This window comes from Gorilla gorilla, chromosome 8, assembly GCF_029281585.2.
Source record: "Gorilla gorilla gorilla isolate KB3781 chromosome 8, NHGRI_mGorGor1-v2.1_pri, whole genome shotgun sequence".
In the NCBI taxonomy this organism is placed as follows: domain Eukaryota; kingdom Metazoa; phylum Chordata; class Mammalia; order Primates; family Hominidae; genus Gorilla; species Gorilla gorilla.
Window position 1 is genome coordinate 83,941,093 of NC_073232.2, and position 12,101 is coordinate 83,953,193.

General features: G+C 40.5%; 1 protein-coding gene and 1 non-coding gene across 18 annotated transcripts in view; both read right to left on the reverse strand.

Moving 5' to 3' along the window:
- The window catches only part of CREM (cAMP responsive element modulator), an 88,796-nt gene that overhangs the window by 69,386 nt on the left and 7,309 nt on the right, over positions 1-12,101 (reverse strand). For 14 of the 17 annotated variants that reach the window (XM_031015148.3, XM_031015149.3, XM_031015142.3 and 11 more), the window contains exon 2: positions 8,312-8,409. The exons of the other annotated variants lie outside the window; for them this stretch is intronic. In XM_031015148.3, coding sequence (XP_030871008.1) covers positions 8,312-8,355 — 44 coding nt within the window. In that variant the 5' untranslated portion in view covers positions 8,356-8,409. The remainder of the gene's footprint in view (positions 1-8,311; positions 8,410-12,101) is intronic. 17 annotated transcript variants of the gene reach the window in all.
- On the reverse strand, positions 10,687-10,746 carry LOC115936108 (U7 small nuclear RNA). The gene has a single exon (XR_004071690.1). It is a non-coding gene; the product is annotated as a U7 small nuclear RNA (small nuclear RNA).

The window sequence follows — 12,101 nt, forward strand, 5'->3', positions numbered from 1 at the left end:
TGGGTCTCAACTCAAAAATTATATGCCGAAAGGCCTTCCCCAGTAAACTATATTTCATTCTAGAAACATTCATTTAGCATAGTCTACATGGCAGGCTCTGAAAACACAAAAGCAGATAAGTCATGGCCCTTGCCCTGACGGAATCCATTAACTACATGGTTGTTGGTTTCTCAAATTATGGTCCTTGGACAACTCGCATCAGAATTAACAAGAAGTATTTGTTGTAAAAAATGCAGAAGCTTAGGCTCAACCTCAAACCTAGTGAATCAAACTTTCTTGAGAATTTAACTTCTTATATGCAAACAATTCCAATATGTACTAAAATTTGAGAAACACAGTTTATTGGCAGGTCAGTAATTAAAGTAAATCACAAGTAATTTCTTTTTTTTTTTTTTTTTTTTGAGGCAGAGTCTCACTCTGTCAACCCAGGCTGGAGTGCAGAGGCATCTCGGCTCACTGCAACCTCTGCCTCCCAGGTTCCAGCAGTTCTCTGGCCTCAGCCTCCCACGTAGCTGGGATTACTGACGCATGCCCCCATGCCCAGCTATTTTGTATTTTTAGAAGAGACGGGGTTTCGCCATGTTGGCCACGCTGGTCTTCAACTCCTGACCTCAGGTGATCTGCCTGCCTTGGCCTCCCAAAGTGCTGGGATTACTAGGTGTGAGCCATTGCAACTGGCCGTAATTTCTTGAATCATGTGATATATGTGATCCATGAAATGCTCTGGAAAACATAAGAGAATGACTAAGTCTGCCAGAGAATGTGGTCATATGAGTTGTATATTGAAAGTTGAGTAGGATTTCACCAGATAGAAAGGACAGGCCGACTATGAGAGGGAGGAGAGTACAGAGGATATCTGGGAAACAGAATAGGTGATTGGAGTAGAAAATCTGGGTGAGGGAAAGGGGGATAATTAGATTAAGTGGGGAAGAGACAGAGTAGGACTGGTACAAATAGGGCTGGAAAGGCTGCATGGAATTAAATTAGGAATAATACCTTTATTTTTTATTTTTTTTTTGAGACAGTGTCTCGCTCTGTCACCCAGGCTGGAGTGCAGTGGCGCGATCTGGACTCACTGCAACCTCCGCCTCCTGGGTTCAAGCAATTCTCCCGCCTCAGCCTCTCAAGTATCTGGGATTACAGGCACGCGCCACCACACCCGGCTAATTTTTGTATTTTTAGTAGACACGGGGTTTAACCATGTTGGCCAGGCTGGTCTCCAACTCCTGGCCTCAAGTGATCAGCCCGCTTCAGTCTCCCAAAGTGCTAGGATTACAGGCATGGCCACCATGCCCAGCCTGGAAGTTACAACTCAATAACTGATATTTATAATAACTATCTTGACTCATGAAAAAAAGGCTAATTATGTTCAGTATACTTTAAGGACAGAGGGGTACACACTGTAGAATCCAAGAAGTCTCCCATCCAAAAAAAAAAAGTTTTAATGATTAAAAAGATAAACTATTCAGGCCTCTATTTTTGAGATATGATAAAAGACAGATTTCAAAATGTTTTATACATGAAAATGTCTTGATAACGTACCATCTCACGCAATCATCTTAACTGGTCCATTTTTCTCTGGGAGCATTTCCCAGAGAGTTCAGTCCTTTGCCCTTTTCCCTTTGTCAATACTACAGAATTTTCCAATACTATGAATACTATGGTTTCTTCAATCCTATATGCAGATGGCTCCCAAATCTGTATTTACACACACCTCCCTCCTACTGAGCATCTCAACCTGGGGTTTTCATGGACACCTGTCCCCTCTCTTTTATTTCTTCTTTTAGTCAAGAGTATCATCATCCATTCAGGCTCCAAAGCTAGAATCGTGTGTCTATATATAATCAGTCAGAACCAGATCAACCACAAAAAGCAACCCCACAAAGCTAAACATCAGTCAGGATGCCATGAGGCGTTGAGCCTTAGGGAGAAAGACAGAGATGGAAGGTCAGCAGCCATCCCAACTCCTCCTCCTTACCAGAATTTAGCACTGGGCACTGTCCACTGTAACCTCCCATCACCACACTGGACAAAGCAGTTGAGCTGCTGTTCCACACAGTTGCTGCTATCCACTCTGAAGACAATAAATCACAGACAATGGGCCTTTTCCTAAGCCACAACTAAACTGCAATGCCCCTGCACCCATGCCAGAATCACACTCAAATCACTGTCTAAGATATAAGCTCCTTCCATATTTCATCTTCACTCTCATAACCAGTGCTTCCTTTCCCTCCATAATACAATCCCTCACTCCTGTTCTCCTTCCAAACCCCAGCAATATGCTATCTGGAACTCCCAAAGCCTCTCTGCTGTCCTCTCAAGAGGGTACTGCTCATCTTCCCACACCCAATCAAGGTCAGCATGTTGACTGGCCATCTGCTTTGTTCCCCACTGTTGCTTCCCACCTGTACCTCCTTTACTCCCTCGTAAAAACCCTTGTTCAACTGAGGCTCAAGGTCATCAGGTGTACCATCCTGAACCCATCCATAAGATAATCATCTACTCACCTCCAGGATGTAAACTGAAGACTCTGGCCCCTGATGTAAAAGTTTTCCTCTTCACCATTCTGTCTATGTTCAACACTCAAAAGAAGACCTATCCCTTACCCAGATGCCTCAGATCAATGACTTACTTTATGCCACTTCAGCTATCTACTGGAGTGTTTGGCCACACCCTGGACGTTGCCAATGTGCAAACTGGTCCAGCTCTGAAAAAATTAATTCCAACATTCCACTCTGCCTACAACATCCTATCCTCCCATCTTACCCTCTCCCTTGACCACTCCCATCACACTTGTTATTCCAACACACTGAGATCTCCACACCACTTACTCTCTGCCCATCTGCCTCCCCCTTTCTTCACTTCCCACCCTATTCAGCTAACATGGCTTCTCATTTTAATTACTGTTTCCCAGCCCGGCACGGTGGCTCACGTCTGTAATCCCAGCACTTTGGGAGGCCAAGGCAGGCAGATCACGAGGTCAAGAGTTCAAGACCAGCCTGGCCAACATGGTGAAACCCCGTCTCTACTAAAAATACAAAAATTAGCCAGGTGTGGTGGCAGGCACCTGTAATCCCAGCTACTTGGGAGGTAGAGGCAGGAGAATTGCTTGAACCTGGGAGTTGGAGGTTGCAGTAAGCCAAGATTGTGCCATTGCTGTACATTCTTAGTAAGTACCAATCTTGGATAAAACCAACTCTTCATCTCCTCTATGCCTGCACCAAGGCAGATGAAAAATACTGAATGAAATTATAAGACAGAATAAGCTATTGAGGCCAAGCACAGGGGCTCACGCCTGTAATCCCAACACTCTGGGGGGCCAAGGCAGAAGGATCACATGAGCCTAGGAGTTTGAGACCAGACTGGGCAACATAGTGAGACCCCGTCTCCACATAGAAAACAAAAAAGTTAGCTGGGCGTAGTGGTGGGCACCTGTAGTCCCAGCTACTCAGGAGGGTGAGATGGAAGGATCGCTTGAGCTCAGGAGGTCAAGACTGCAGTGCGCCATAATCGTGCCACTGCACTCCAGCCTGGGTGACAGAGCAAGACCCCATCACTAAAAATATAAATATAGCTATTAAATTCTTGGTTTTCAACCTCAAATGGGCGGCAAGCTGATGGAGTTTGCCTACTTGGCTTACTACTCTCCCATTCTCAACAACTGTTTCAAATGTTCTCCTTCTTCTCAATCCCTGCGTTTCTATACTGACTACATTCAATGAAAGCCCTTGCCTCCTGTCTCTAATGAGAAGTCCATCAACTTCCCACAACCAAATCAACAAAGCTATTGACATCTACACTCATCATGTTCCCTTGCCTCCTGCCTCCTCCCTACTCTTAAAATACCTGTATCTGTTGTTTGGAGCCCATGCCCCAGGGGATTATACTATCAATTATTCTCTCCCCCTCTAACAGTTTTTTCCTGTGAAGACTTAAACACATTCACGTCTCTCCCATCTCACAACTTATACACATAGCCACAAATCCACTGGATCAGAAATCTCTCGAGCTATTCCCTTGAACCTCTCTTCCCCTTCTCACTGCTGAAATACTTGAAAGAATTGCCAACACTACTATCTCCGTTACTTCACATCCCACATACTCCTAGATACCCCCAAGTTTAGAGAGGTTTCTACCTCTAAAACCTCTCTAGAAATGGTAACTAATCTCTGTCACTAAATCCAATGTACATTTTAAGTCCTACCTTTTGTTTGATCCCTCAGCAGCATTCAAACCGTTGACAACATCTTCCTTCTTGAACACTGTCTCAGCGTTCTGATACTACATCTTCCTCTTCTCATCCGATTCGCTGACAATTCCTCCACAAGCTCCTCTGACAATTCCTTCCCTTCCTCAATGTTAACCTTCAACATTGCATGTCTTCGGGACTCTGCTTAGCTTTCTTGCCTCACTCTCAAATCTCTCCCTACTTCATATGGTCTGTTTCTCTGGATTCAAGTGCCAGATTTAAACCCATGACTCTAGGCCAGACGTCTCTTCTCAATTCCAAAATCCAATATGCAAATCCCTGTTTAACATCTCCAAACACATGTCCTGCAGGAACCTCAAAATCAGTGGGTCCAGAACTAAACTCCTCTTCTTCCTCCACAAACTTTCTACCCTTCTGAGTTTCCTATCTCAGGAAATGGGACCCCATCATCCAACCAGTTGTTCAAGCCAGAAACCCCTGAAACTCCCTCTCTGTCATGCCATACAGCATCGTCACCAGGTATGATGATTCTACCTTCTAAAGAACAATTAAGTCTCCTTCTCTACCTTTCCACAGCCACCACTCTACCTCCTGGCTCCAATCCATGCCAATAGCTATGTTTCTAAAACATGTATTTCTGCTTAAAACACTTCTTTGCTTAAAACTCTTCAGTAGCTTCCTATTGACTACAGGATAAAATCCAAACTTCTAATTCTCATAACTATAACCATCATTTATTGAGAGTTTACCATGTGGTAAGTGCCTGGTAGTTTTGATTAACAACTCTATAAGATCACTAACATCAGTTCTTCCAGCCTGGGCAACAGAGTGAGACTGTCCCAAAAAATAAAAAATAATTAGTTCTTCTTTTAGAAATAAGGAAAAGGAGACTCAGGGAGGTTAAGAATTTTATCTTACCACAAAGGTATTAAGTGGCATAGCCAGGTTTTCAACCAAGGTCTTTTTCCAAAGTCCATATACTCCATTACTAAACCACACTGCCATTCGATCTCTTTCACAATGTGACCCATTTTAGTCCTACAGCCTTATCTCCAGTCCCTCTACTCTTTCCAACACACTGCATGCCAGCCTCCTAATCAGACATTTTTTCAAGTACATATCTTACTCTCCCAGTTTTAATCTTTTACATCTAATCTCCCCTCTTCCTGAAATGCCCTTTACCCTTCTTTGTCCAACTGGCAAATTGTCACTAGTCTGTCAAGGCCTGGTTCGAGGACACCAACTTTCAAAGGCCTATTCTAATAGCCATGGGCAGAATTAAGTTACTCTCTTTTGAGTTCCCAAAGCATTTACAAGTCTGTTATAACACTTGTGTAGCATATAATACATGTATTCACACAACAGCGTGAGCAACTCAGGGACAGGGATCCCATCTTATAGATTTCCATGCATTCCCAGTGCCTAGTACAGTATATGCTAAATAAACCAATTAATCAATTATCCTGGAAGACTGTGCAACTGTCAGGTGTTATTATAATAAAAATAACGTTCAGAGAGATTAAGGGACTTTTACAGGGAACATAATAGGTAGCATGATGAGGGATGAAAAAGAGGTGTTGTGACTGTGACTCCAGGGTTCCTTCCACAGCCAGTGCCCTGCGAATTACAGTTTGGACAACATTTTACGATGATGATGTGTTTTGGAGTATGCCGCAATTGTTGTCGCAATCTCACTCAGATATGCTTTCTCTTTCATACCAAATGTATGGACTGTAATTTTATTCCATTTGTATTCTGCCAGAGTACCTAGCACGGTGTTCAGTTCATGCCATTTAGTAAAAGTTTGATACTAAAATTATTTTTTTGAAGGTAAAAATCATCTACAAAAAAGGTCAACACTAGCAATTTAAAATAGATATGCTATTTCAAGCCAGTTTATTCTGCAGATTTATATCCAAATCTGCAGATTTATGCCCTCCAGTACAACCTCCTAAACCCACTAAAACCCAACTCCTATACAGGACTCAGTGCAGAAGATTCAACTAACATTTCAGTGCTGAACATGGGTCAAGCACTGTACCAGGCATTTTTCAGGCACTATCTCAGCAGAAATGCAGGACCCCAAACTCAGCTGTAAATGATGTACATACAACATTAACATCTATAAATCAGCCACAGCTGCTCCAGATAGAATTTATAGAGTCCATTATAATCTTACATTATTCACTATATAATTTATAGCTAAATACATTAAAATTGAAGAGATGTCTCATAGAACATATTTCCCCAAATCTCACTTTCTGTATTAAACATAGTTGTGATAATATTAAATAAACATAATTGTACTAAAATAGTCTTTAATTAACTATGTCGTATTTTAATCTTAAACAATAATCCTTTTTAGAGAGAAAAGAACCAACGGGCAATTATGAATTACAAAATAATTAAAAATAAAAACATGTAAGGATAAAACAATAAAAACGAAAACAAACAAAAAAGTCCACTAAGCACTATAAATTAACAACAAGCAAAATACTGGCAAATATTTGGTTCCACAATTCTAAAAAACAGGTAAAAATTTGCTAAAATGGTGGCTGGGCATGGTGGCTCATGCCTGTAATCCCAGCACTTTGGGAGGGCTAGGCAGGTGGATCACCTGAGGTCAGGAGTTTGAGAACAGCTTGGTCAATATGGTGAAACTCCATCTCTACTAATAATACAAAAATTAGCTGGGTGTGGTGGCACGCACCTATAATCCCAGCTACTCGGAGGCTGAGGCACAAGAATCACTTGAACCTTGGAGACAGAGGTTGCAGTGAGCCAAGATTGTGCCACTACAATCCAGCCTGGACACAGTGAAACTGTGTCTCAAAAAAACAAAAAAAATTGCTAAAATGGAGATATTTAAATTTACAAACAACTAATAATAGCAGGAACATTATTTTCTTTTGAAGTTAAATATTTCTTCTGAAATCTCCTTTATATTATTTAGCAAACTTTGATAGAAAAGCAAATATTATCCCAACTTGTTTTGAATACATTGGGATCCAAATTAATAAAATATTAATATATCTATTGTTTTTTTAAAAAATAGGACCCTCCATTAAAACAATTTTTTTTCTAAGAGACAGGATCTTGCTATGTTACCCAGGCTGGTCTTCTTCCCTTTTCTCTTTTTTTTTTTCCCCAGGCTGGTCTTTAACACCTGGCCTCAAGCAGTTCTCCTACCTTGGCCTCTCAAAGTGCTGGGATTACAGATTAAGCCACTGCACTCGGCCTAAAAAAAATTTTTTTTAGTAAAAAATTGTTTTAATATAAAATAAAAAAAATTAGCCGGGTATGGTGGCACCCTGTAATCCCAGCTACTCAGGTGGCTGAGGCAGGAGAATCCCTTGAACCTGGGAGGCAGAGGTTGCACTGAGCCAAGATTGTGCCATTGCACACCAGCCTGGGTAACAGTGAGACTCTGTCTCCAAAAAAAAAAAAAAAAAAATTCTAAAATTTTAGTTGTATCTAATTTTCAAAGACAAATTACACTGCAGAGGAAGTGCATTACCCTTGAAAAAATTTTTCATGTCTTCTAAAAATAGAATCCAATTGGAAAAGGAAGTTATTAAAGTTGTTTCTATTCTTTTAAATAACTTTACAAAAAGTGGAAAATCAATTTTCTCTTTAGTGCTACATCCAACTAACGAAACAGAATGTCTCTGAAAGTAATCAAAAGAAAACTTGAAAAATTCTATTTGGATATTTTTAAAACGTTGGTAGAGACTTTCTTCTGTTTTACAACGTTAAGTACAAGTATGGCCGAAAGGCCAGGAGGAAGAATAAAACCCTGGGGATTCTTCAAATTCTACAATTCCACTTAACTATCGACATCCTCATATTGGTCTACTTTCTAAATGAAAAGACTAGTACTTAGCATAAGTCAACTGACACACCGACACATCTCCTACAGCGCCTAGCATGGTACACAGTAGATGGTGCCTTAAGTGAATGGCTGAATAATTTGAGTATATATTATAATAGAATATATATACATACATATATGTATGTGTACATCTATATATCAATTTATTCATCATGAACTTTAAGCTAAGTAGAATTTTCAAAAGAACAGAAAAACGTACATCTACCTACCTTAGATTTGTCTTAATATATTTTTTCCTTGCACATTTGCTCATTGTTAAGACATTTGTAATCAATGCTTTCGTCCTTTCCCGTTTTCTTTATTTATCCTGCAGTAAAATTATAATGTTGAATTGGGAGATCGTAACATTTCACTTCAAAAAACTCTCAAATTAAATTTTATTTAAATTAAAACCTCTCAAAACCAGGCCAGGAAGAATATTCTAATTTCTATAAAACTAAAAATAAAAAATAACTCCCCCCCCCCAAAAAAAAAAAACCAAAAGACCAGAAAGCTAAAAACAGCCCTGTACGGTTTTTTGTCAATCTTACTTCTACTGTATTTTTCTTATCTTCCTAGGGAAAAAAATTGACAAAACTTAAATGATAAACTATTTTTCTGATTAATTTTCTACTGAAGAGAAAGCAGTGCTATCTAAATCATCTAATACTAAGTATAGCTCATAGGTATCAGCTCTATTTTTAAGAAGTAATGATCATTTAATAAAACTAATGAATTTATTATTTCCTTATATTTCACTCCAATGCAAAAAAATTTTCATTTACCTTAAATTCCAACTTGGGTTTTTGTCAAAAAATTAAACACCAAACAAAATAAGTTTATTCAAAACGTCCTTCTGATAGCCTTCAATCCATTAAAAAACCTAGTTTAGACACTGTAGCAATTAAACTCCCTTTATTTTTTTACTAATATCTTTAAAAATATATATCTGACATGTGGAAAGAAGTAAAACTGGCAAAGAAAAAGACAAAAGAACATTTGAGCCAGACATGGTGGCTCACACCTGTAATCCCAGCACTGTGGGAGGCTGAGGCAGCAGGTTTGCTTGAATCCAGGAGTTTGAGACAAGCCTTGGCAACACAGTGAGACCTTGTCTCTACAAGAAAACTGACCAGGTATGGTGGCACAGGCCTGGACTCCCAGCTACTTAGGAGGCTGAGGTGGGAGAATCACTTGAGCGCGGAAAGTTGAGGCTGCAATGGGCCATGTTCGCACCTCTGTACTCCAGCCTAGGTGACAGAGCTAGACCATTCACAGACCTAAACTCTTTTGAGACAGAGTCCCCCCAAAAAAAACAAAACTGAGAGTCCTTAATTTCTTTTAGAGCTGGAGAAAACAATCGTGCTCATCCCTAAGTAACCTCTAGATACCTCTGCCAGCAACAGCAGTGCTTAGACAGACACATTGCTTTCAGAGTTCCCTCCTAAGGGTTCCTCTAAACGATGTCATATAATCCTGGTCAAATTTGGAACTGTAGGCAGCAGGCAGGTTTATCAAACCTCACTAAGGGCACTAAGGCGATGGTTACTACTGCTACCATGTGCCCCCAGCATAGGGACAAGAGACAGTAGGGCATTTGAACAGGCTCCTCACAAGAGGAACAAAAAGCAGAACTGATGCCATTCTGAGATCAAATCTCATTGTATGCTACACTAGCATTTTACGTAGGGACATCTTATGCTCCTTAACAACTGTATAACCCATTAGATGCCACCCCCTCATACTAGACACTGGGGCACTGCAGGAGACAGCTCTCCAGGAGCCTGCGATCTAAAGGCGGGGGCAGATATGTCAATAAAATAATAATAGCACTTGAACAATAATGATAATCACAGCACTATATCATAGAAAAAAGGCCAATTTCTGTATTTCACTTGGAAATATTTTGTTTTATTTGCCAAATAAGTAATACATTCTTGTGGTTCAAAACTTTAAAACTAGAAAAAGGTATTCAGAGAAGTCCAGGAACAGCCGCCCGCTTCCTCTTCCTAGAGGTAACCAGCACTGAAGAAAACACCAACTTCCGGCCATGGGAGCCACAAGATATCAAAGAGAAAAACTAGCCTCATACCCGAATAATGACAAGATAAACTTGACCCTGACTCAGGATGATCAGAGACTTACTTCATTCCAACTATTCTCCACAAGGTCACCAATGAATGCTTGCCTGCTTGCCAAATCTAAAAGGATGCTTTCTAGTCCCCATCTTCCTCAATACCCCTACAGCATTTCCTCCTCTATTTGAAACTTTGTCCTCTTTGAATTCTTTATGACATTACTTTCATGCTTTTCTTCCAAATTATCTAGCCTTTTGTTCTATCTTCTTTGGCTCATTTTTTTTTAAATGTCTTTTTTTTTTTTTTTTCCAGAAATAGGTATCACTATGTTGCCCAGGTCTCAAACTCCTAGCTTCAAGCAATCCTCCCACCATAGCCTCCCAAAGTGTTGGGATTACAGGCATGAGCCACTGTACTCAGCTCTCCAGTTATAATTTCTAAGCAGATCTCCTTATACCTAAACACCCAAAGGATACTGATATATCCTGTATACTACCAATCGACCAATTTTCTTTTTTCGGGGGGTGGTGGGCATTCTGGCAAAAACCGGAGAGCCTGCTAGACAAATTCTAAGAGCTGTAACACTTATATACTACCGATTTTCTACAGGAATAATTTTCTACAGGAATAAATTAAAACACATAATAAATTAAAACACTGATATACTACCAATTTTCTACAAGAATAATTTAAAAGTCCCATCTGCCAAGGGACTCTTAAGCTTTAGCTTTTAGAGCAGAAAGGCATATTTTAGATTAGTTTGTTATAGGCAAGTAATAACTTATCAGAAGAAATGACACCCAAAATTATTTTGCCTGGTTATGGATTTCTCTGCCATATTTTGAAGGCCATCTAACACACTGATAAAAACTTTATTAGGTATGATTACAAAAACAACAGTTGGCATTCACCTTACTTTCACCAGTATGTTGCTCCATTCACCCTGTGGTGCAACAGCTTCAATTAATTTTTCTTTCCTTTTTTTTTTTTTTTTTTTTTGAGACTGAGTCTTGCTCTGTCGCCCAGGCTGGAGTGCAGTGGCACCATCTCAGCTCACTGCAAAATCCACATCCCAGGTTCAAGCAGTTCTCGTGCCTCAGCCTCCCGAGTAGCTGGGATTACAGGCACATGCTACCATGCTTGGCTAATTTTTGTATTTTTAGTAGAGATGGTGTTTCACCATTTTGGCCAGGCTGGTCTCGAACCCCTGACTTCAAGTGATCCGCCTGCCTCGGCCTCCCAAAGTGCTGGGATTACAGGCTTGAGCCATCATGCCAGGCTCAATTTCACTGCTGTCGGTATCCTTCAATATATAGCTTTCTATACAAATGATATTTAAAATATGTTGATTATGCTATAAAGGACATTTTGGGAACAAATGGTGAAATCTGAATATGGGATTATATATTACAGAGAGGGTAATAAAGCAAATGTTGGAAAATGCTCATATAATATAAGCAAACAAATACAATATGCTGATAGAGAAAAGACAGTATTAAATTAACACTTTAAAATGTTGAGGCCAGGCGCTGTGGCTCACCCCTGTAATCCCAGCACTCTGGAAGGCCGAGGCGGGCAGATCGCCTGAGGTCAAGAGTTCAAGACCAGCCTGGCCAACATGGCGAAACCCTGTCTCTAGTAAAAATACAAAAAGTAGCCAGGCGTGGTGGCATGCGCCTGTAATCCCAGCTCCTTGGGAGGGTGAGGCAGGAGAACTGCTTGAACCCAAGAGGCAGAGGTTGCAGTGAGCCAAGATCGCGCCCCTGCACTCCAGCCTGGGCAACACAGCAAGACTCTCATTTTAAAAAAAAAAAAATTACAAAAATGAGCCAGCATGGTGATGTGCACCTATAATCCCAGCTACCCTGGAGGCTGAGGCAAGAGAATCACTTGAACCCAGGAGGCGGAAATTGCAGTGAGCCGAGATAGCACCATTGCACTC